This window comes from Ixodes scapularis, unplaced genomic scaffold (assembly GCF_016920785.2).
Source record: "Ixodes scapularis isolate PalLabHiFi unplaced genomic scaffold, ASM1692078v2 PGA_scaffold0__279_contigs__length_252992795, whole genome shotgun sequence".
NCBI classification, from domain to species: domain Eukaryota; kingdom Metazoa; phylum Arthropoda; class Arachnida; order Ixodida; family Ixodidae; genus Ixodes; species Ixodes scapularis.
In genome coordinates, this window is record NW_024609835.1 from 124,860,896 (window position 1) to 124,886,030 (window position 25,135).

At 46.1% G+C, this 25,135-nt stretch overlaps 1 protein-coding gene across 1 annotated transcript in view; it reads left to right on the plus strand.

Moving 5' to 3' along the window:
• Positions 1-25,135, plus strand: part of LOC8053963 — a 99,314-nt gene that overhangs the window by 8,679 nt on the left and 65,500 nt on the right. The window contains exons 3-8 of the mRNA XM_042289690.1: positions 4,613-4,777; positions 7,333-7,491; positions 8,569-9,038; positions 15,054-15,450; positions 17,091-17,240; positions 21,088-21,160. Coding sequence (XP_042145624.1) covers positions 4,613-4,777; positions 7,333-7,491; positions 8,569-9,038; positions 15,054-15,450; positions 17,091-17,240; positions 21,088-21,160 — 1,414 coding nt within the window. The remainder of the gene's footprint in view (positions 1-4,612; positions 4,778-7,332; positions 7,492-8,568; positions 9,039-15,053; positions 15,451-17,090; positions 17,241-21,087; positions 21,161-25,135) is intronic.

The following is a 25,135-nucleotide window of genomic DNA, read 5'->3' on the forward strand; positions in this document are numbered from 1 at the left end:
TCAACGATGAGCTTATTCGCGACCGTATTGTCGTTGGTGTTTGCGATAAATGACTGTCCATGAGGCTGCAACTAGAGAGTGAATTGACGCTAGAGAGACCAGTTCTTCTCGCGAAGCAAACGGAAATATTCGGAAAACAACAAGAGGGCCCTCAGACAAGAGGATGCCAGGCAACCTGATCAGGTTCAAGTCGATCACCTCAAGATATCCAAGAGGCACACCACACCTGTAGAAAAGCACAGCATGATAGCAAAAGATTCCCAAGCTTGCTATTGGTGTGGCAATCATGACGTTCATCCACGAAAAGGCTGCCTAGCATCGAAGAGAAAATGTCACAAATGTGGAAAGCCAGGTCACTTCGCAAGCGTTTGCAAATCGAAGTCGACCTTCCTGCATCAAATCTCGGAGCCTACAACTTCCAGGCACCTTGACGAAGACTTCTACTTCACAGGAACCGTGATGTCCCTGGGCAAATGTGCACCATGGCGAGCGAGTCTTGCTTCGTATTGGGAGCGAAGATGTGAGCTTTCGTTTGGACACTGGAGCTGACGTCTCTGTCGTGCCAGAACACCTACTCTTCAAACTGCAAGACCAGGGCAGTCTTCGACACGTGGATGAAGTTCTTCTTGGACCAACAAAAGAACGCCTGCATGTTCTCGGCGTGCTGCGGGCAACGGTCACGTTCAAGGACTCTCATACAACGGGCGCATTCTATGTAACAAGAAATGTCAATGAGCCACTGCTTGGCTTGGACCTCATAGAAGCCCTAAACATCATCCAACGAGTAAATCAGCTGTCGACTTCAGGAGCTTTCAATCCAATCAAGAAGTACCCCTTGCTTTTTAAGGTTCTGGGGTAAGCTGCATACGTGTGTGAAATAAGGCTAAAACCTGATGCTTATCCAGTTGCCTTATCGTCACTGAGACGCATACCAGTTCCACTCCAGAAAGCAGTTGAACAGCTCAAAAATTACACCATCTTCCCGAGGGGAACCATGGGGTGATGCGGAGCATCGCGGATTGTTATTAACAGTGTTAGTAACGTTGTTAACTTGCGTGTTATTACGTTGGTTTGTGGGGTGGTGCTGACGCTTGCTTGCGCCAACCCACTAACTGACGGGGCTGTTGCTTCCATCACACTTCATTGGAAGAACGGAGTAAGTGGAGTCAACAGCGGTGAACTGAACGCGCGCAGTCAGTCAGTCAGAGTCTTGAGAGCAAGGAAATCAAAGGAGGAACGCGCGCAGCGCGCTACCGCTGCTTATATTCACACTTGAAGGAGAGGAGACTAGTGGAGGAGAGTTGCGCATGCGCGCGCGGTGTGAGTAGAAGCGAACGCACGCAAAGTGCACGCAGCTGGTAGAGAGAGAGAGCGGAGAGAGTAACGCGCAGCTGTTGGAGAGAATGAAGGAGGAGAGTTGCGCTTGCATAGTGTAAGTGCGGACTACGACGCCGCGGGACATAGACCCGAGCAAGAGATGCTCCACATCTAAAAGGTGGAGAACAAAGGTGTCATTTCCAGAGTTCGGGAACCAACAAGCTGTTTCTCACCTGTTGTTGTAGTTCCATAGAAGAATGGTGATGTTCGCATCTGTGTTTATTACACACCACTTAATAAAAGTGTTCTGAGGGAGTATCACCCGATACCGAGTGTGGAAGCTCTTCTAGCGACTCTTGGGCAGGCGAAAATATTTTCTCATCTCAATGCCTATTCAGGCTTCTACCAAATCAAGTTGCACCCAGAGTCGACGCTGCTTACAACTTTTATGACACGGTTTGGCCGGTACAAACTTAATCGACTACCATTTGGAATCTCCTGCGCGCCAGAGATCTTTCAGCAAATGATGCACCAATTTCTTGAAGGATTGGAAGGAGTTACGTGCGTTATCAATATTTTGATATGGGCCGACACACGAAGGGAACACAACATTTGTCTTTGAAGGGTCCTCACAAGATTGCAAGAAAATGGGATCATCCTAAACATACAGAAATGCGTGTTTGCTCAGGAACAAATTCAGTTCCGTGGACATGTCATAAATCACAGGGGTGTAAGCCCAGATAATGAAAGAAATATCAAGTATCTTAAACATGCCTCGTCTGATGAATACAACGGAGCTAAAGAGGTTCCTTGGTATGGTAAACTTTATTGCAAGATTTTTACCTAACCTAGCAGATGTACTTCAACCCTTGCGAGAGCTGCTCCACAAGGATGTCGAATTTGTCTGGGAAACTCCTCAGCAGCAAGCATTCGAGAGGGTAAAATCAAGCCTGACATCTCAACCAGTCTTGGCACTCTACTCTCCAAAAAAAAAAAACGACAATATTATCAGCAGACGCATCCATCTATGGTATTGGAGCAGTGCTCATGCAGCATCAGAAAGATGAAACTCTCCGACCAGTTGCCCATGTTTCAAAATCATTATCTGAAACAGAAAGAGGGTATTCTCAAATTGAAAAAAAAGTGTTTGCAATCACCTGGGCCTGCGAAAAGCAGAAGGACTATCTTGTAGGACTAACCTTTCACATTGAGACTGATCACAGGCCTCTCGTACCACTGTTTAGCAGAAAGCCTGTGGACGATCTTACACCCAGACTTCAGCGAATGTGTCTCTGGATGATGAGGTACGATTTCACAACGGAACATGTTCCGGGAAAAGACCTCGTAGTCGCAGACACCCTATCGAGACAACCTCTCAAGAATGAAAATGGCCTGTGCATAGCAGAAGAGTTAACAGAATTCGAGCATGCTCTCGTTCATCACATACCGGCTTCAGATGTCTGTCGGGAACAACTGTCAGCAGCTCAAGACAATGACCCGATCATGAGCATTTTGAAAAAGTACATAACCGAAGCGTGGCCCACAAGTAAATCAAAAACACCTTAGGACTGCCTTCAGTACTCGCTGTTTAAAGACAAACTTACATTGTATGACGGCATTATACGTAATGAGAAACTCGCGATACCTTGTACCCCTCTCAATGAGACCTTCAGTACTGCAGTTTCTACACAATGGACACGAGGGCGTTGCCAAGTGCTCAGAAGAGCCTAAGAGTCGTGTTGGTGGCCTGGCATCACTAGAGACATTACAGAAATGGTTGAAAGGAGCTGTCTGCACTAGAGGCAGCACAGAGGCCAACCACTGATCCCAACTCCTCTCCCAGAACGCCCTTGGCAAAAGCTGATCATGGACATCTTCTATGCGGAAGGCAAGAACTATCTCCTTATCACTGATTATTATTCTAGATACTTCGAAGTAGCCCTCCTCGAAAACCAATTACCGGAAACAACACTTCTAAAAGCAAGGTCGATTTTCGCTAGACACGGGATACCTGAGACCGTCATTACAGACAATGGCCCCAAATTTCGATCAGCATTCGTGTCATTTAGCAAAGAATGGGGCTTTCGACACGTCACGTCAAGCCCAAAGTATCCTCAAAGTAACAATGCAGCAGAAACGGCCGTCAAGATAGCAAAAATGAAGTTTAAGAAGTCATTTGACCTTTATAGAGCGCTTCTTGCATATCGTGCTACACCATTAGCGTGTGGATTCAGTCCCGCAGAGCTCTTGTTCAGCCGAAAGATTCGAACCCAGGTGCCGGTCCTACCACACCTGCTCAACCCAAAAACACCTGACCTCTCCCTGTTGAAGGAGAGTGAGAGCCAAGCAAAAAACAAGGAAGCGTCTGGCTTCAACAGGCATCATGGAGTTAGGAACCTGCCAGAGCTTCAGTCATCACAAAAAGTCTGGATCAATGACCTAAATAAAGCGGGGACAGTACTCGCTCATATTGGGTATCCACAAAGGACGGCACTGTCCGGCGAAACGCAAAGTTTCTGGTTATTGATCGAAGCGAAAACAAGGAGGACAATGAGATGTCGTACAATGATTTGCTAGGTACAAGCTTATACAAAGGCCACCAGGACGATGAACCACTCAGTGTTGATGATGAACCACTCACTGTTCAAGTAGAGCCACAACGTGGGTACACTACACGAGCGGGAAGATTGGTCAAGCCACCAAGTTGTTTTGGACAATAAGGAAAAGGGGAGATGTTGGTTAGCCGGGGTTTCGAAGATGACGAAGCGCAGAGAGAGCGGGAGCTCTGCATCTCGTGCTGGTCTTCAGGCTGACTCAAGACGCATCACTTGATCTCATTCTATGTACATAGCTGAATAAACCCACCTACTACAAAGCACCCACCTCTCCTTACCTTCCCCTCCCCCTCGTCAAGAGCTTCACTCTGATTCGGCGTTGCAGGGGATTGTAAACATCTTTCATTTTTGTTTTTCCCTGATGCAAGATGTTTTTGACATTTCGTGGTCACTGCACCCTATTTTTTCTTCAATAAGTAAGCAACTCCTCCCTCAGAAATGGGCCGTGATCTTGCAAGGAAATTTGTGTGTATGATTTTAGCCATGTCACCTAAATTTTAATGTAAATATCACCTAGAAGATATGAATAGCACTATCCTAATATATCAAACTACTTTGACAACTCTTTTCTCGTTTAATAATGAATCTTTACTATTGGGATTTTCAAACATCCTAAACGCTGTCAGTTAGGTATGTGCATTCACCAGAAAAATGGCAACTTGTTGTGGATGACTCGACAGGTGGACTACGCCAGTGGGGCGCCTGTGTCCTTGCACCAGCCCCATCACTACGAGCGGCAAGAGTTTGTGTCTGGAGGACGGGAGTCCCCCCTCGTGGTGTATCACGAAGAGCCCTTTTCGCAGCAGCAGCCTTCCGTCAGCCTCCCCGTGGACACCTACATTCAGGTCTGCTGTCGGCAACTCCCTCGTGCACTCGTTATACTCGGCGTCAACTTTTCTGTACAGCACGTAGGGCAGTACAGGTGCGGCATTCCTAGTGCTCCGAGAAGGAGCAGGTTAGAAGTTGAAACTAAAATTTTTTATTAAATTTTATTTAGTGAAAATAAACATATGGGTCTAATTAGAAACTTGCTGAGCATCATCAAAAACCACTATATCAGTAAATTTGAGAAAGACTTTGAAAGCGTGGGAAGCGCAGAAGCTCCACTAAAGTTGCCGCTTGTGCGACATGCACAAGGCTGGTGTTACGAAAACGTGGATGACAAGAAACGGAAAATCTGTGCGACACGTTTTTGTATTGCCAGCCTTTCGTCTGCTGCATGAATGGTTACTTTAGCACACTACCATGCTTCCTGTGTGCTCAGTCTTTCTCAAATGTACTGATTTAGTGGTTTTTGATGATGCTCAGCAAGTTCTTCATTGGAACCACAGGTTTATTTTCACAAATTAAAAAGTGAATGAACAAATTAAATTATCTGTTTTACCGGGATGATTTCCTTTTATTTTATGTCCCCCTGGTCGTATAACTCAGCGGCACAGATCGCATTAATGTAGCTTTCATGGTTTTTTTAAATCAAACCTAGAAAAACTAAAGAAAGAAAAGAAGACTTGATATAAGACACGTCCCCCTCTTTTTTTTGATTCAAGTCATCTTTGTTGAGCGGAAAAAGGAAAACAAAGCCCCCTCACCGCCTTCCCCATCAACAATGTGGGCTGCAGTACTGCGGAAACTATGCTAGCCTTGTAAGTGCATTGCTCGGGAAAGTTTAAGCGTTGAAACATGGTGGGAAATTGTCATTTTCCACCATGTTTTTTGCTGCACAAGGTATTTCTTGTAGACTAAAGACAGTTCCAACAAGAAAAATACATTAGGATAAGAAACATTTTTGGGGATAACATTGTTGGATGTGGCAGACATCAGGGAGTGATTGCAATGTTCTTATTAGCAACACTGTAATTAACTTCAGTTCACAAATTAACTTTCTAATTATTAGTTTTAGCTTTGGCTTTGTCCCAATTAGAGATTTATGGCCCATCATCAAAGTAGGTCATGGCAGTTGCTAGATTTGAAGAAAAAAAATTCTGCTTTGTTCTAGTTAGTGAGAAATCTACAAGCCAGAGATACTAAAAACTCGCAATGAAATATTTGCCTAGAGCCGCTCTAAAGAAACGGTGTATGTGCAGTAAATGATTTCATGCTGCAATGACTAGACAAACTTGTGTCTACTACGCCATGCTCTTACAGCAGCCTCTGACATCTCTTCAAGGCAGGGCTTTTGGTGTGCTTTTCTTATATCCAGTGTGGTGAGCCCTAATCCCTCACATGCTTCCAAAATTATGCGCAGAACAAGTAGTGCTTGGTGGTTTGAATTCGCATGACATTTCCGTTACCACCAGATGTTTGCAGGAATTGTTCTAATGGAGGCCGAAAAGAACCACTGACCCTAGCATTTGCATGGGGAAATGGATGAGCATTGTACCGGCGTGTGGTCGTGTATCACTACTGCGTGATGCACGTTAAAGACCCCAGGCTAGCAGGTTGTACTGCACTGGCTAAATTTCTCATTTACAGCTGGGAGACAAGTCTCTCGTTTGGGCAGACTAAGTTCTAGGTTGTATAAACATATATTTTTTTTCATAAGGAGATATGGAAAATTAAAATGAAACACTTCGGCTAGAATAATAAATACTACTGTTGTCTAAAAATATAGTTGTATTTCTTTTAACTTTTCACCTTGCGTTTTTCAGAAAGGGAAACATGACATGGGATTTACACTTTACACACTTAGTGACTGTACTGCAATGTGTAAATTTATTTTTCATTTATTTTCCGCAGTAAACATGCACATCAAAGCTCTCAAGCAACATACTGTTATGTGGTTATGGAAGTTCAAGGTTCCCCAACAGACCTAAAAACCGGCTGACACTCACATTGTATTCATTGACAAGTGAATCTGCATTCCTCTCAGCTGTGTAGTTTTTAGTCAATGGTTTCTCTGGCTTTTTCATTTCGTTCTGTTTCTCTTGTCTTTTTCTTGCTTCTGTCAAGCTTTCCCTATTATAATATAGTGTTGAATTCAGTCACTTTCTTTGATATGCCCTGGCAATGCTTTTGTGACTGGCAGGGTTTGTCATAGCTATCTCACAAGTAGAGGTTGGACTGCCTCCGATTTGGAAGGTGTCGAGCTAAGTCGAATTGTGTCAACAACGAGTCTCACTCTGCCTGAGAAATAGCCAATTTTAATGAGAGAAAAGGGGCCGATGTAAGCACATAGAATCCTGTCAACATAGTATGTCAGTTTAAGGTAGGCTAAGGTTATCTACTAAGGGAACTGACCTTGAACAGTGAGTAGACGTGTCTAAATCAATCCCTTACTATGTACCTGTTTGTAGCTCTGCGCTCCGCACACTGTTTAGACATTTGCCGAGCAGGTACCCCCTTGCTCAGTGTATCGGCTTAGACCACACTGCATTGGAGAGTATTGCATCTGTCCTCTCAGGTCCCGTTTGGAGGAGGCCCTCCCCTTGTCACGGTGGCAACGTTCAGGGGCTCTCCAGTCCCCAGGTCAGACTCCCAGCAGTCGCTTCCCCACTACGAGCAGGAGATGGAGTCCAGGCAGGCGGAAGAGATGGTGGCCATGTCTCAGGTTCTGGATCTGGTGAGTGCGAACAGCTGCACACGGAATCCTCTGGTGGATCCATAGCCGGGCTTCCTCTCAGGGGAATCACTATGAATGCAACCTCTGCGTCAAGACGTTTGCTCGTCTCTCGAAACATACTTCATGTGAAAATATGTGCGGTGCAGGAAAGTGTTTATGTACTACCCTTTATGCCAACTAAGGAAAAATCATTGGCTTAGCTACAATCTTTTTCGAAAGTTTTACCTGATATTTACGAGACAAGTCCTGAGGGAGCATATGCGGTGGCAGTTCTTTGTTTTCTTTATTGCGTAGTCACACTTCTCCCCAGCACGAAATTATGCCTTGGAGCCTTGGAGAGTGTACTCGATGTTCTCTGTAGTGGCGTGTAGCTCGGAGAATTTCTCAGGACCCATTTTCTTAGTTCTACCCTACCTGCAAGTCTATACATTTCACTCTGGAGAGTGAGGACCAAGAGGGAAAATAACAAACAAATCTTTTTTGTTCTCATTGGCGAGTTTCCAATTTTGTCTCACTCTTCGAGGTTAAAATGTCTTAATTACCTCACCAGCATCCTTGCTCCATCGAGTATGTAACATTTAGTTAAATACTTAAGGAGAGGCGAGGCTTCTGAAAAACGTTTCAAGACAGGGAAAGAAAGAAGAGCCAATTTGGATTGGTGGCTTACCATCATAATCCATATATATGCTAGGAATGAGATAAGTCTAAGAGGAAAAATGAGGGAATGGAAGAAGGCGCCTAAGTCAAAGGCGAAATGGTTGTAGTACGGGCTCGACTGTACGAACTACGGACGTTTAGACAATGTGATGTTAGTCTGCTGAGGACGGTGGTGACTTGTCTCTTTGCTGTTTAAAGGAAGTTTAGACAGTGTAGTGCAACTGCTTGCGAAACACCAAAATAGGAAAGTAAGAGAGTGAATTGTTTTGTGCTAGATATAAACTTTTACCTTTTGTACAAGATAAATCGAGAAAACCTCGGTTTTGCAGCCATTGCTAAGAAAGCGTGGCGCATTGCTACCATTTGTGGCTTGCAGCTAGTCTAATACTTTTCCCCTTTGCCCGTCCCCCTGCCTCGTAGCACTGTTCCTCCGCTTCGACCTCTTCCCGCGACCCCGTGGATCACAGCACCTCGAGCCCGCTTCACCACCATCACCACCACCACCGGCATCATCTGCACAGCCACCACATCTCGAGGGCCCCTTCTTCCTCCCCCACGTCCCCTCCCGCCGACCAGACGCCCCCAGAGTCCCACTCCCCCGCGCTCCAGCTCGTGCTCCCGCCAAGTGGCGGCGGGAGCGGCGGAGCAAACGGCGGAGATGAATCGTCCGTGCGTCTGGAGAGTCAGCTGACAGTGGGCCCCGCCAGCGCGGCCGCACTGGGGCTTCCTGTGCTCCTGGATAAGTCCAGCCTCGTGGCATGCTCCACATCAGCACTCTCGGTCGCCGGGCCGTCTTCCTCGGTCACGAGCCGGGGGCTCGCTGCCACGGCGCTCTCGCATCGCTACCTCCTGGAACAAGCCCAGTACCTCGTGGCAGACCTGGCCTCCAGGTGTGTATGTGTGACCACACTATAGTTCGTTGCAACTCAAGAAGGTAGGGCGAGGGTAAGACGGGCCGGGAAGGAGGAAGCAGGCGGAACACTAAAGAAAGAAGGAGGTTCCCCCTTTCTTCTCTAGCATTTCGTCTGCCTCCTCCTCCCCTGCCCGCCTTACCCTCGCCCTAACTTTTTGAGTTGCAACGGACTATAGCGTACGACAAGGATGGAAACATTGCAAAAGCAGTGTAAAAAAGTAGTAAGCTGGGCCAGTTGGTAATAATTAAGCAGGGTTGATGAAACATTTCAAGTAATAAATTTAGTTGCAAGTTCAGCTCCATCCTGTCGTGTTTGTTCCTCCCTTTGTCCCCATCTTTTTAAGCTGATTTTCATCAACCATGTTCAAAAGAAGCGTAAATTACCACACCATAAATTCTGGCGTGAACACACACTGATCAGCGAAACAAATATTACATTAGGAATACACTGCTGCACCACAACAAGAAAAGCCGCTTTTAGGGGTGAGTCTGACGCTTGATCTTGCTCAAACCAGCACCCAACCAAAGCGCTATGCTGTAGGAAATAAATAAACCCAGAGTGGGGAAGAAAGTCTCGTAGATAAGAATACACTGGCAGACAAAGCATGAAATCTTTTTTTACAACTCCTCAATCGATATAACACTTGCTATCTAGCACTGAAAAGAGAAGTCAACAATCGTAGCAACAACTACCTTGTAGCTGGAATGGGCCTTTGGTAGTTCTACTAATTCCCGTGCATTCCCTCCTTCAAACCTCACGGAGAAGTCTCTAGAGCTGAAGGTTTTTTAATAAAACGTAATACAGGGTGTCCCCCCAAAAATTTACGTTTTTTTTTTTTTCATTGCAAAAATAAACTATGCATCGCCGAATGCAGATTCTCCGCCCAAATGTAGCCTTAGCGGTTTATAGCAGATGCCAGATTTTTATAACTAAGTAGAACCTCGTTGATATGTTTTTCAGGGGATTCGGAAAAAAGCCGTATTATCCGGGAAGACGTAGCAACCGATAACGCACTTAGGGGGGCTCTACATAAGATAGAAAGCAGCTCTTATACAATGGTTTATTTTATGTGTACTTACAGAACTGTTGAGGACTCAGACATGTTCACAAAAGCGCGTAATATCTGCCTGCCGCTTCGAATTAATGTTGAGCAGTGCAAGGCGTCCAACGCGATGATCGCGTCCGCAAATGTGGGTGTAGAGTAATCTTTTGTTTCTTGCTCGACATCTTTATCGCTTTCTTCGTTGTCAGCAATAGTGAGGTCGACCACGATGTCCGCTATACTTTGCGTTTCAGAGGTAACGATGTTGTCGTCAAGCGACGCATATTCACATTAGCTGATGGAGCTCCCATTTCTGCCATAGCATCTTCCATTTCTTGCGAGTCTTCAGGATCTTCGTCGGCGTTGTTTTCTGTTAACGCCTGTACTTGCCCCGCGTGTTGAAACCCTCACTTGCGGAAGCAGTGCTGCACAGCGAGAAAGTGCATCGCATCTAGGATGGAGAGCTTGGTCGGTGCATCACCTCGTTCCACCCGGCTAGCGATCGCCGTACAATCCGCTTCCGGTAGACGTGCTTGACATTTTGTATTATGCCCGCGTCGAGCGGCTGGAGGTTACTTGTGGTATTTGGAGGAAGATACTCCACCCGGACGTTTTTGAGAAACAACGAGTTCTTTGGGTGGGCCGGACAGTTGTCGATGAACAGGAATGTTTTTCTGTTTTGCAACCCCATTCGTGAGTCAAGGTATCGCAGAAAAGCCTCAAAAAGAGCACTTGTCATCCATGCACGAGTGTTACTTCGGTAGTGGCAGGGCATCCGACGAAGGTTCTTTAAACATCGCGGGTTGCGGAACTTCTTGATTACCCACAGTTTCATTATTTCTGACCCGTCATCATTACAACACAGTAGAACAGTAAAATGGTTCTTGCTACTCTTTCCGCCATGGCAGGCTTCACCTTTGAAGCTCAATGACTTTGTGGGCTGGACATTGAAGAAAAAACTAGCTTTGTTGGCGTTGAAAACGTCGCGTGTGTGGTACTTGATGATGATCAAAGGCAGCAATGACTTAAATGCTTCCACACAAATTGGATCAACGCTGGCAGCTTCACCGCTCACTGTGCGGTATGAAATATTGTAACGCTTCTTGAAGCGGTCAACCCACCCGTTGAAACACATGAAGTCCGCGATATCCAAACGGTCTTCAATCTCTTGCGCCTTCTCTCGTAGGATGCCTCCATCGATGTTGACACAAGATGCCCTGGCTTGTTTGAACACACTAGCAGGGCCTCCTCCAACTTTGCGTGTTTTGCCCCCCCGAGCCTGTTTGAAGCTGGTTGATAAAAAGGGGCTTTCGCCTCTATCTCCTTTTGTTTGGCGACGATGCTGTTCAAGGTGGATGGCGCGAGTCTGAGGTCTCTTGCGATCTCAGATCTCTTCCGGCTGGGATTGCGATCCACCGTCTGAAGTATATCAAACTTCTCTTTAAAAGAGAGTGCCTTCCTTTTTCACGATGCCGTGACGGAAAGAGGGAGTTGTCTTATGCGGACGCTGTGACGTAGACCTATGCCATGCCGCCACGTCCGGGGTGTCAAACCGAAATGTTTTTCGTTCCGGTTTTCGTTCCAGTTCAGGGAAAACGGTTCAGCTCTAGTTCAACTCCGGAGTGAAAAACTAAAGGTTCAAACCGGTTCGAACCGGTTTGTACCCATATGCTACAAAAACAATTCAGGACAGCAAAAGATAAACTATGCATCTTTTACAAAAGTGTTACATCTAAAACGCAAAGCCTCAAATTACTGTGTGGAACGAACGATCTAGTGCTGGGGCACCTCGGGTGTGGGTGAAAGCGCATTTAAATGCCAGGCAGCTGACCGAAGAAGCAGGATGTCGTCAAGCATATCTGGGGAAAGACTGCACCTCTGAGACCATAAAATGAACCTCTGTGCAGAAAAGGCTCGCTCCACGCTGACCTGGGTCGCAGGCACTCCCAGGGCGACTTGCGCCAATGTGCAGAATTTTGGATGGGGCTCCCGTCTCTCCTCTTAAAACTGCAACACGTTAGCATCCCTTGAAAGCCGCGGCTCCTTGTCTAGCATTTCCAGGAGGCATGCTATAGAAAGTGGGCTACTGGTACCTCGAACGTGCACGCCAGACTCAATCTCTTTCCTTGAGGAGCGCTTCCAGGGCGTCTTCCGGATCTTCTGGAGCCGCCGCAGTTTTAGAAGTCAAGGTAGGATCTTGCTTGCATTGCAGAGCTGTGATCCGCCTCCAAGTCTCTGTCAAATGCCACGGGACCCGGTACTTTTGCTAGGGGTGAGAAGAAGGCGGTAGCGGGGATTTATGTACACTGCTGCACAGAAGACATCCGTGTCAAGAAGTTGTCGCTCCCTCTTTTTCATTGACTGCACCTTTGCTAACGGCGACAATATCTTGGAAGTGTCCATGGAATATCTTAGCCATGTGACGTAGAAATCTCCTACAGTGAGCTGTTCCTTCTGTAATGGCATCGCCGCCACTTCTGCCAGTTCAAAGCGATAGTGCGAGCATTTTGACTTCCGCCCATACATCTTCAGTCGACCTGGAGCTTTCTTCTTTTGAGAGCAACCCTCCAGCGAAGCCTCTTAGTTCAAGTAGCCCAGTGAGCATATGCAGCGTGGACATCCACCACGTTGGACAATCAAGCATTGGTTTCTTCAATCCTAGCTTCCTGATCAGGGACGTAACACATATTGAACGCGTAGTCTCTTAACAAGCGCACGGCTTTCTCCGGTTTGCACAAAAATAAGTTTGATTTTTTTTACATTTTTTGTTTAATTTTTTTGTTACTGTGTTTTTCGCCGCACGCTTTTCACGCAAACTGACTTCGTGTATGAACCGAAGACCGCATGGAAGACATATCGGTTCCGCTCCAGAGCGAAAAAAATTATTTCGTTCCGGTTCAACTTCGGTTTGAGCCAAAATAACGGTTTTTTCCAGTTTTCAGTTCACGTTTTGGGCTCGGTTCAATACCCTGGCCACGTCACAGCGTCCGCTCAAGTTGCTATAGAAATTTCTGCGTGGTGCCCGTTTTCATAGCTCATGTCTGCCCTGTTTGAGCCCCGTTGAGTGTGCTTCTCACTGAGCACCGGTGCACTGCGGAGAAGCGACACCCGCGAAAGCAAGCTTCGCGGGTGTTGCCTCTCTGCAATGCACCGGTGCTCGGAAAGAAGCGCACTCAACGGGGCCGCGAGAACAAAAAGTTTAAATTGGACGAAAATGCTGCCCGAATTAACCCTTTGGAGTCATGTGTCGGGTGACCCCCGACAAAAAAATATTCAGGTTCTGGTCAAATGTCGGGGCTCCCCCGACAGGCCCATTTCTCCTTTGAGGTCAGGTGTCGGGCGCGCCCCGACAATGTCAACTTGCGCCATCTGTCATCGGGAATGTAAACTAGACTTCGCCCTTCGAAAGGTGCTGCAAGTGACGCTACACATTTTTTTTTTTTTTTTTTGCGAACTGCGCGGGCGGGAATGCTGCGCGCCCTTTTACGAGTTCATCATGGCAACCTTTACTCCGTCCGCATTTTACGGAAAGGCTTGTGACTCAAGTGACAGTGAATGTGATTTTAGTGGAGAAGACACCTATGATGTAAAGGAGGCCTCTGAGATAGTCTCTGATGAGTCCTCAGAGAGTGATGGTGACAGCACCGAGAGTGATGAGGAGACATGCGCCGCCGCCACCGCGCATGCCTATTTTTTTTGTTGCTGGAAGTGGGAGTAGTCAACAGCTACCATCCACTTCTGCCTCGAAAAACTCAGCCAAGGCGAGCAAGCACCGCAGCACCTCACGTTTTGGAAGGCATTGATAAAGGACCTTGTTGGAAATGTCCGCAACCAGCCAAGGAAACGGGGGCGCTCTTCTGATGGAGACTGTGAAGAGAGACTGAGTGGAAAGAACCACTTTATTTATAAACTCGATGGAAGCAAAAACAAGGACTGCGCCATCTGCAAGAACAGAAAAACCAAGGGGCAACGGCGCGAAACAGTGTTCTACTGCAAAACCTGCACTTGTCAACCTGGCCTGCACCCTGGCGCTTGCTTTGAAAAGTACCACACGCTGCGCAAGTACCGCTAGCATTTCAAGAACTGAAAGCACCCAGGAAAATGCAGAGTTATTTTCAATTGAACATATTACTATATTAAAATAAAAACGTTAAATTTCAAGTCACTTGTTGCTTGCATCACTTTTGCATAAACTAATTCTGACCTGAGGGGCCGACAAGGGGAAAACTCACATGACCCCAAAAGGTTAAGATGCTTATGAATACATTAAAAACATAGCGGGACAACCGAAATTCTGAAGTTTGTTTGAATTAACGAGGAGTATGAAATATCCGAGTTTGAATTATTGCGAGTTTACTGTAATAATGTTGACACCATAACGTCCTTTGACACCACAACTTCGCACTGTTATGTGTGATGTCACGTGACTCGGCGCATGTCACACGATCACGCGAGCATGTGACCCTTAGTGACACCGACCACTAGACTACGTGACCATGTAGCCGCTAAATTTAATGTACCCGCTAAATTTACTGCATGACGGCTTCCTAGATTTAGGCGACGATGGCACGGTACGGCTACGGCGACTGTGACGCGACAGCTGCAGAAATCCCAACTTCGCTTCCGTTAAAATGCATTCCTCATAAAAGGAATTTGCTCATTATGGTCGCCGACCGAACGAGAACGGCAGGGCACATCTTTCAAACACCCGGCCTCGAGCATGCACCCTATGGCTTGCGCTGTGCTTTGCCTTCTTGCGCATGCGTGAGGTGCAAGGTACGTTGAATTGAGGTCAAGGGTAGGAAGCTCGCACCGAAGGCAGGACACCCAAAGGTTCTCCCTGCCGTTCACACCTTGTCCGCGACTATAGTACATAAAGAGCCGTGGTTACAGCCTTCTATCTGCCTTTTAGTGCTCTACTCATTGCCATCTCTTCTCCGGGTGTCCAGGGACCTGTTGCCCTCGATCCTGCAGGGCCCTTGCTCCTCGGCCTCATCCCCGGGTGGCCCCCCGCCGGCCTCCTCGTCTTCCCCGTGCACCCCTTCCCACGGGGGCCTGTCCTTCTCGCTGCAGTCCAAGCACCTGCTGGCTGCCCACCGCTTCGTGCCCCTGCATGCCCCGCCTTCCCCAGCCGACCCCCACGCGGAGGAGGAGGGCGAAGAGGCCCCCCTGCTGGACTCGTCTTCCGCGGTGGGGCTGCTGGACGTGCACGGGGTGCCCCTGTATGCCGCCCACCACCCGCACGGAGCCCAGGGCGTGTCCCTGCCGGTGGACGTGTTTGTCACGGAGCGCGGGGAGGTGGCCCTCGTCAGCAGCACTGGCCAGGATGCCGGGGACCTGCTCGACGTGAGTGGTGGTCTAGCGAGAGCAGTGCTTTGGGGACTGCGTGAAGGCTGGTTCATATATTTACGTTTGAGCGTGCTCAGGTGCATTGGGTTTCCTTTTAACTGGCTGGAGTCATGTTATTTGTTTTTATCTTATACTTACCTTAATCTTATGGTTAAGATAAAAACTCTGTAGCTTAATCACTTACCAGAAGAGAACACACTACACACTGGCATACTCTAGTAGCGTGCCAGTAGTATAATATTGCCTCGTGGGCTGTATGTTGCCCACGAGCCGCCGGTTGCCAAGCCCTGGCCTAGAGTTCAGGAGTTGTGCTCGGTTGGAAGTCCATTTATTCTTGTGTGTATCCTCTCTTTCTTGGGGAGTTTCCCTAAATCATTAACATCCGATAGGTTCCAGGCTGAATTTTGTGGTGGCAGAATCTTGCAGGCAGTTGCAGGGACCCACAAGCAGCGCCGGGCATGACTTGGCTGCCCCGGTTCTCCCGTGTGCATGAGCGTATACAGTAAACTCTCACTTGAGCGAATGTCGATTTAACAAATATTTCAGAATAGCCAACCTTAAAAAAAAACTTTTCAGCCTTTTCACTCTGGTGAAGAAGGAAGGCCAGCAATGCTGTACTATGGTGGGAATGAAATAATGGCTGGCCGCAAGCCGGCCAGCCAGAGTGAAAAGGCTCGAAAGGTTGATGCCATCGATGAGCAACAGCAACAACTGGACAACCAGCAAGCCGGTTGTCTGGTTGCAGCCGTGCTCAGTGATGGCTGTAGCTGTCCAGAGTTCTGTCTCATCCGGTCATTTGAGGATTCACACGATCCTGGAGAAACTAGCCCTTAACAGCTTCGCTGTAAAAATCCCCAGCAGTTTTCCTATGCATTCTATGCAAAAGTTTCAGTTAAACAAATAAACAAATTTCAGAATAATAAACATTTCAGTTCAACGAGCTTGATCGGTGAATCCAGGGTTATTTTTGCAATCAGTTCGACAAAGTTTTGTGCTCTGCACTGCTGGCGTAGCCGATGCCCGTCGCCCCACCACCGCTGCCTCTGCAGCGGCGGCGTATCATGGCTGGTGTTTACAGGGCCGCGAAGGCAAAGCGGCGGTGCAATAGACAAAAAACAAACCACATGGTGTGTCTGTTTTTTTATTTATCACCGGTTCCATTGAGCCATCTTAGTTTAGGGTAAGAACGGCAAAACAACAGTTTGTGTGCCCCCTTTCATAATGAGTACGATGAAACGAAAGCGGTTGTCCCTAGCTGACGAGCTCAAAATCCTTCAGCATTTGGACAACGGTCAAAAACAAGTGGACTTTGCGAAGGACTATGGGATTCTACCGTCAACGTTCTCAAGGATTAAGCAAAAGTCGAAGGTTGAAGGAGAAACTGCGTTTAATCCCAACAGGAAACAACTGCACGGGATATTTCAAGTCAGTGGACAATGCTGTTGCGGTATGGCTTTGTATGGCTGAATATATTCTAGTGAATATATTCAGTTTAGTGAACTTTCAGTTAAGTGAACTATTTCCTTGGGTTCCTTGAAGTTCGCTCAAGTGAGAGTTTACTGTATTTAGATCGTAATGACCTCGCTTGCCCCGCATATACTTTAAATCATAATGGTTGCTGTGCTTCATCTTTGCAGGACGTGCAGCAGTACCACGCTGCCAACCAGGCGTGCCACCAGAATGGTGCTATCCAGAACTATGTTTCGTCAAGTGCCGACCTCGTGTCAACGGGGGGTGTGGCAGAGCCTGGGATCCATTCCACGGTAGACTCTGCAGATAGTTCGGAGGCAAGCTCAGTTATGAGTTTGTGTGGGCCGTGTCGACGTTCTTCTCACGCTGATAGGATTGTGCGAATATTTTGATTTTAGAATAGTACTTTCGAATAATACGCTATTCAATATTTGCTTCGAGGTGAACTGCAATATTGGCATTTTTTTGGAAGTGTCGATCGCAGTGGGTTAGCCTCGTTGGGCGCACTTCTTAGAGGACGCCGGTCCACTATGGAGAAGCAACACCCGTGGAGCTCGCTTCTGCAGGTGTTGCTTCTCTGCAGTGCACTTGTGCTAGGTGAGAAGCATGCTCAATGGGGCTAACCCACTGCTGTCAACAACACCTGTGTATTTAAAAAATGATGGAAACTTTGTGAATGTTGATGCCTACACTATACAGTAAAATTTTCAAAATTAAACCAGCTATTCTGCAAGAATTCATGTTAGGCAGAGATGTGAACAATCTGCAATCATCATTCAACATTGTCTTTTTTTTTTCTTCTCCAATTCGAGATTTAACAAAGGATATTTGCATATAGCAGGAAGATTTATAAATCCCCTCAATTAGGTATAGCGGGGGACCTCTAGATCAAATTTTTTGACAAATTTGTCTTTTACTTGCCATTCCATGTAGGCATTGTACTTTCTAAGTTCCCATCCTATTATATAGTTAAATTAAAATTAGCTTAAAATGGACAAGTGGAAGCTTGGGAGCAACCTTTGCAAGTTCAGCTGGGTTTTCGTTCAAGCATGGTGCAGTAGTGGAGGGCTAGGAGGAACAATTCAATATTCTATTGGAAAATATCTGGCCCAAACCACTATTCGCTTTGAATTCACTTCAAACTCAGAATCCACTACTCGCACATGCCTACACGCTGACACTACTGCTGCGTGACCTTCTCGCTTAAAAATTTTGTGTGCCGGAATTTTTTTTTTTTTTTTAAATCTGACTATGTGCTAGAAAGCTCCGAAGTTGGCTTACCTGTTTGTAGTTCGTTGCAAGCTTGAGCAATAATGGCTCGTTGAGCTCATTGTAGTAACATAGATAGTTGAGCTAGCTGGTACTTAGAAGACATACCTAAAACAGCGCACAAGCACAGGAGGAAGAAATACATAAGTTGGGAGTCGGCACTCTTTCATGTCTTCTATTTTCTTCCTCCTGTGCTTGTGCACTGTTTTAGGTATGTCATTGAGCTCACCTTCAGTTAATGCAAAAGGTCGAGGCAATCACAATTGTCTGCAAAATTAAGAAAGAACATTTCTGCTGTATGTCCACTGGAACTTGCTAACAGTCCTGATCAAGGGCTGTCTTGCAGGACATGACTTCCTCCAACTTTTGCTATTCATGGCTTTTGCATCTTATAGGTCTGTACGCAAAATGAACTAGCAGGAAAGTGGATCTAGGAGGGAGCTTTGCATGCGCTCCTGTGGGAGTCGAAAAATTGGGAATGACAAAAGTCGGAGAGAGTCGTTTCCTGTGTGGGCAGCCTTTCACACAGAAACTACGCCACAAAAGAATGACACCAAAACTATCAAATGCAACTGGTGAAGGTGTTGGTAACACTGATGCATAGCTTTTTTTTAAAGTGCAGCTCTTAGGCGCCTGTTTCCAGGTTGAGTGGCAACGCGTCACCACGCGTTGCATTATGGGACGTTTCCATTATGGGACATTATGGGACGCTAAATTTAGTGGGACAATTTTTCCGCTATATTTAGCAGGGAAATTTTCCCACTAAATTTAGTGGGAAAATTTCCCCGCTAAATTTAGCACAAAAAATTCTCGTCAAATTTTGTGGGAAAATTTTAGCCTCGTGACGTCACATGTGACGTCACATGAAATTTAGCGGAAAAGCTTTTCTGCTAAATTTAGGAAAAAAATTGCCCCGCTAAATTTAACCAGGAAATTGATGTCGCGTGACCTCAACACCGATTCAGTTTCCCCGCTAAATTTAGCAAGGAAAGTTTTGCTAAGTTCCCACTAAATTTAGCAGAAAAATGTTGGTAAATTTCCTGCTAAATTTAGCGGGAATATTTCCCTGCTATATTTAGCACGGAAATTTTGACTAAATTTAGCAGAAAATTTAGCGAGAAATTTCCCATTTTTCCTTACCCTCGCCTCCTCCTCCTTAAGAGCTGCACTCTAATTTGACACTTCAGAGAATTGTAAATGTCTTTCATTTTTTTCTATAGGCATTCTATAGTTCAGGGGTTCTCAAACTTTTTGGCCTCACGGAACCCCAGGGCCGGTTTTCTCGAAGCGATGGTAAACCCATTTTGGTAAACCACGGTGCCTAGGAAGGGAAAAGTACCTAGGTACTGTAATAAACGGCTGGATATAGAAAAACAATAATTATTTTTGATTGGGCAATAAGATGCGCCATCTATCGGTGAAACAAGCCAGTCATTTTGTTTATCCTCTTTTTCCGCTGGTTGTCATCGATCTAGTATGAAGTCAAAATATAATAATGTTGTACTTGAAGACCAATTTATATGCTTCCGATGGTACGAAGAAATCTTAGCTACTATGCTAGAGTTTGTCGACAAATATTCGAAAATGTAAAAAACATTTCCTTCAATATGTTTCGCCATAAACAATGCATAACCTTCCCGTGTTTCTTTCAGTCTGGCAACGCCGGTGCTGTAGTCTCGTTTTCGTTCCCTGCGACGCACGTTTCTGCGATTTCTGCTGATCTCAACTGTTTGCCCTCTCTTCCGTTTGCCCAACCGATTCACCGGTGACGAGAAAAGCTAAGCTTCTCGTCACCGTTGAATTGCTGGCCACCGGGGATATGTAAAAACCTCAATGCTGTCGGCACACTGTTGGCGCACTGTGAACAAAAAAAGACGGTACTCAGCTGTTCACCCGGAACGAAGACTTTATTGAGGATAACCCCCTTTCTCCGCAAAGTAATCGCTGCTCACGAGTTGGCGTGCATAATGTAACAAATGAAACGTCTTAGTATAAATATGTACCAACACTCGTTCGCAAAACATTTTTTTTACTCACCATAAAAACACTTGCAAGGCTTATGTACCGTCATATGTCTTGGATCCCGGACTGCTGAAGAGTGATGCGTTCGCGGAATGCTGCCGTCGGTTAGTTTAGTAGTCCCTCTGAACTATCGCTTTGCTTAACGTGCTAATAGGTTGATGGTGAGTCATTAATATAACAGCCATATCGAAATGAATGTTCAGCAGAACCAAGCAGAACTATTAGCCCTCATCAAGCGACGCCGCGGCCATTTTGCTTCTAGGTACTGCTCCTCCCTCGGCGCCCCTGCTCTCCCAGTCACGTGACCTGGAATTCCCCCTTCTAGGGACAATAGTTAACTTTAAACCACGGTTCGCGTTCGAGAAAACGGGCCCAGGAGGCCTCAAAAACTGTCGCGGAACCCCCCCTCCGCCCCTCCTCTATATTTGCCGACTGAGAAGCAACAGATGCACAATTGTACGCAATTTTGCTTGTGTTGCTTCCCATATATCCCCACCATATCAATCGCAATGTCAGTACATAGTGAGATGAAGGTGCTTTGTATGGTCCTGCCACGCAGCCTGCGGCATGGGAGGGAGGGAGGGGGGGGGGGGGGGGGCGCAAGGATCCTTAAAGGAAAAAGTTTTCAGCTGCTCTTTTGAAACTGGAATTCTGTAGGTCACATAAAAAAATCAAAATATATAAAAAAATACTGACATATTTTTATCACAATTTCTTTTTATTGATAGAAAAATGCAGAATCTTACTGACTGGTGCTTTCATTTTTGTTTCGTGATCCACCTAGGGACCTGTTAAATCTCAGTTTGTGTGTTATGTCTGCAACATTATAAATGAAAAGAAGAAATGAGCTTTTCTGGGTTTGTCTTTTTCCAGCATATCATCAATACCTCAGAGGCCTATGTTGACACGTCTGGTGAGCATCACCATATTCAGGAGGCTGAACATGGTAAGTTCAAGGCCATCATCTTTGAATGCAAAAATTGTAACTTGGAAGGGGAAGCGCTGACTGGTGGGCCTTTCTTAAATAAAATTAAAAGGTGTAATCATTATTACTTTGTGCTTAGGTAAATTGACCTGGACATTAGAGAGTAGCTGCAACCCACCACTATTGGTTGAATGGCTTACTGTGCCATAGATGGACTAGGCAAACTTTAAATTCTTTAAACTTGCTATGCCCATGGCCATCTGGGGTGCAGTGGAACGCTTTGGATTGAAGAAGAGGGATGAAGATGAAATTCATGTGTTGCCTCCAGCATACAATCTCTTGTGCTAGGCTAGTGAATGGCTAGGGCAGCAAAATGCTGAGTGTGAGTACTGGAGGTCTTTCTTTTCTTAAATTTCTTTTTAGTGTGACCATAAAAGCAATCAGGACTACCATAAAATGAGTCGGAAAACTTGGCGCCTGCACCTAGCGAGGTGAAAGTTTCCTCACATGCATAATTTAGGGGTTGGTTTTACATAAAAAAATTTCAATATGCTGCCCTGTCCCCATGCATTACAGTCGAATCTTGTTAATTTGAACTTCTGGTTTATTTGGATTGACACTGTGGTCTGGTCTACACCATGTATATTTCAGTGTGCAAAAGCAGTCAGTAATCCAAGCGCGTTTGCGCCGGTTAATTCGAACATCCCGCTCCGCCGACCATGCCCTCAGCACTGGGCCAACTCGCCTGGCGGCGCCGGCAGTGCGGCTGTGCTACTCCTGGCACCAGCTGCTACTCCCGCCTCCAGTTCCAAGTATAACCATGACAACCAGTCACGGGGAGACCTTGAATGCTGCGGTGGGCACTGCGGTGCTGGTAGCGGCTACTGTTGTTTTCTTTTTCTCATGCACCATGACAGTGCGTGCACTTCGGCGTGTTTTCGGTGGAAGCGTGACAGTCACATTTCTCTCCTTGCACTCGCACGTTGCTGCACTTCGGCGTGTTTTGGGTGGGCGCGCAACTGACATTATCTCGTTCCCAAGCATCATGGCAAGCCGGGGCACGTAACGCCCACCAAAGGACCTCAAGACGAAGGTCGAGATACCGCAAGAAGTTGACCAAGGCGCCCTTTCCAAGAGGGAAACAGCGAAAAAACACAGCATCACGAAAAGCACTCTGTCAACGTACGTAAAGAACAGGGAGTCCATCTTCACTGGATATGAAAATGAGCATAAAACTTCCAGGAAGGGGCTGCAGATGTCAGCACATCCCCAGCTTGAAGATGCTCACGTCATATGGATGAAACAGGTTTGTAACTGAAACCTTCCAGTGAATGGGCCGATAATTGCAACCAAGGCGATGGAGTTTGCAAGCCAGATGGCCATCTAAAAGTTTCCGGCATCAGACGAATTGCTGTCACGGTTTGACGAACACCGCGGCCTTACTTTCAAGACCTTTTGCGGCAAGAAGGTGGACGCGGACAGAGCCACATGCGAAGGAAGGGTGGCTATGCGGGGAGCTGAAGGATCGCTTTGTGTCCTACTCGCTTGACGAGGTGTCTAATGGAGACGAGAGGGCGGTCTATTACAAATTTCTCCCCAAGAAAAGAATCACTTTTGAAGGCAGTGACTGTGCCGGTGGGAAAAGGAGCAAAGAAAGACATACGTTGATGGTGTGTGCAGACGCGACGGGCATAATGCCTGTTGCTCATGATCGGCAAAGGTGTGAAAGGTGTGAGGACCCTTCCCCTCAATTACTTTGTGAACAAAAAGGCATGGATGTCCATGAATCTTTTTTTTAGACCTGCTCCATGCACTTGATAAAATATTTGCTTCGAAAGGCCGAAATATTCTGCTTTTTGTAGACAACTGCACAGTGCACTGTGATGTCCAAGACCTACGTACGATTCGCTTGGTGTTTTCACCAACGAACACAATGTCAATGCTGCAGCCAATCATCCAGAACTTAAAGACGTTGTACCGAAGGCACATTGTGGAGAGGATGATTTTCTGTCTAAACAGCGAAAAGGCATACGCCATCGATCTTCTCGGCGCAATACCCATTCTCGCCACCGCGTGGAACTCTATCAAGCCGGAGACCATTGCCAATTCTCTTTGGAAATGCTGCTTCGACAAACCCGCAGCTGGAGTTGAGGTGGAAGAGGCGGCAGTGATTTTGTCTGCATTGGGGGAAAGCCAGCTAGCAGAGCAAGCTGGCTTATTTTTTCTTCCGGGCGGCCGCGTCAAACCGCGCTTTTGGCAGTTCGATATATCGGTAGCAGCTGCTAGTTTTGTTCGATGTAATCATAGTTTTTCCTATATATTATCACTGTAACTTTACTGTGCACAAAATTGTTTGATATAAGGAATAATTCAATATAAACGGGTTTGACATAGTCGGGTTTGACTGTATTCGTGAAAATATGGTATATCTTAGTTCTTTTAACTCTCAAGGATTTAGCCTTAGTGGGAACCGGCATTGTTCAAGTGACGAGAGATCATAAAAAAAGTTTGTAGTCAAGCTGATTTTTGTCTGGCCGAGAGCAATGGGGGATGAAGTTCGGTACAGTCGAACCCGGATATATCGGATATATCGTAAACTAGTTCGATATATCAATAATTTGATATACAAAAGTATGTTAACTTAAGCTCCAGTTGAAATTTCCCCCCGTCTTTGCTAATACCGAAGGCCGCAACTGACGGGATCTTACCAAATAGAGCCTCTAAATACAGTAGAGTTTAGTTAATGAAGATCACAAACACCGCCGCGTTTACGCGACCCCAACGGTGTCTGTGATCGTTTACACCTGGCCACGGCAGCGCCAACAACAAAACACGAAAATAATAAAAAAAAAAAGAAAGCCGCATAAAAAAAAGAAACCTCACTAAATTCAGGCAGCAAAAAAAAGAAAGGCAAAGAAAAATGAAAAAAATAAAAAACTGGCAAAGCAAAAACGGCGAAAGAAAATGATAAACAAAAGATAAGGCCTTCAAAGTTTGATTGCTCAACCGTTGTTGTCGGCACACTCAACTTGACGAATACTTTTTTTTTTTCTTATTTTATTTTGGGTTAGGGAGTCGCGCAGCCACAGTGGTGTTGGGGGAAAGAGCGCACGCTGCCACGCTGTCGTTCCAGCAGCAGGCACTCCCTCCCCTCCCAACCCTTCCACGGCGGCGCTCGAGGTGCCCTTCTCCTTGTTTTTGCAATCCTCCACTTTTTTTTTACAACAGTTTTTTTTGTTGCGTATTTGTATGCTGGCATGGCAGTCTGCCAGTCCCACAAGGCGAGCTATGTGCTCCCCATGTGCTCCCCACGGGCGCAATCCGACCGCGGGAGATGCAACGGGCGGCTGTGCTTAGTTCGCTGTATCGAGTGTCCCCGCCATGGAAGTTCATGGGAGTTGGATACAGGAAAACAACGCTCCTATACTACTACATGCGATTTTTAAGGGGATGTTAGGACTGTTCAATATAAACAATAACTTGAAATACCCGGGTGTGATATCACCGGGCTCAACTGTAGCTTGACTTTTGCTGTCGACTTTTCATAGCCTAAAATAAATTTGCCACAGAATTAACATTTCGCTGTTCACAGATGCCAAGGAAGCAAGCAGGGCTTTAATGGATAAAAGACATCTTCCCAGCTAGGATGGAGCACGCTTCCTTTTTAGGCATCTTCTATCCATCTGAAGCAAAATCACATGGACATTGAAATCTGCTTCATCACATCTGAGAATATGATGCAAGCTTTAAGCAACCACCTTACATCACTTCTTTTTATGTTTCCGGGACTAACTCAATTATAGTTCAAACTTTAATTGTAACGGGACAATCTTGAAGGTGGCTTAGTACTATCATATTTTTCATACTTCAGTTTTCACCCAGTGTATAGTCCGTGAGGAAAAATTTTGGCTGAAAAGAAAGCTTTTTTAAATATTCTGCACTTAGTACATACTCTGCGCAAGTTTTTTTACGCACAGCACACCTGGAAAAATGTTT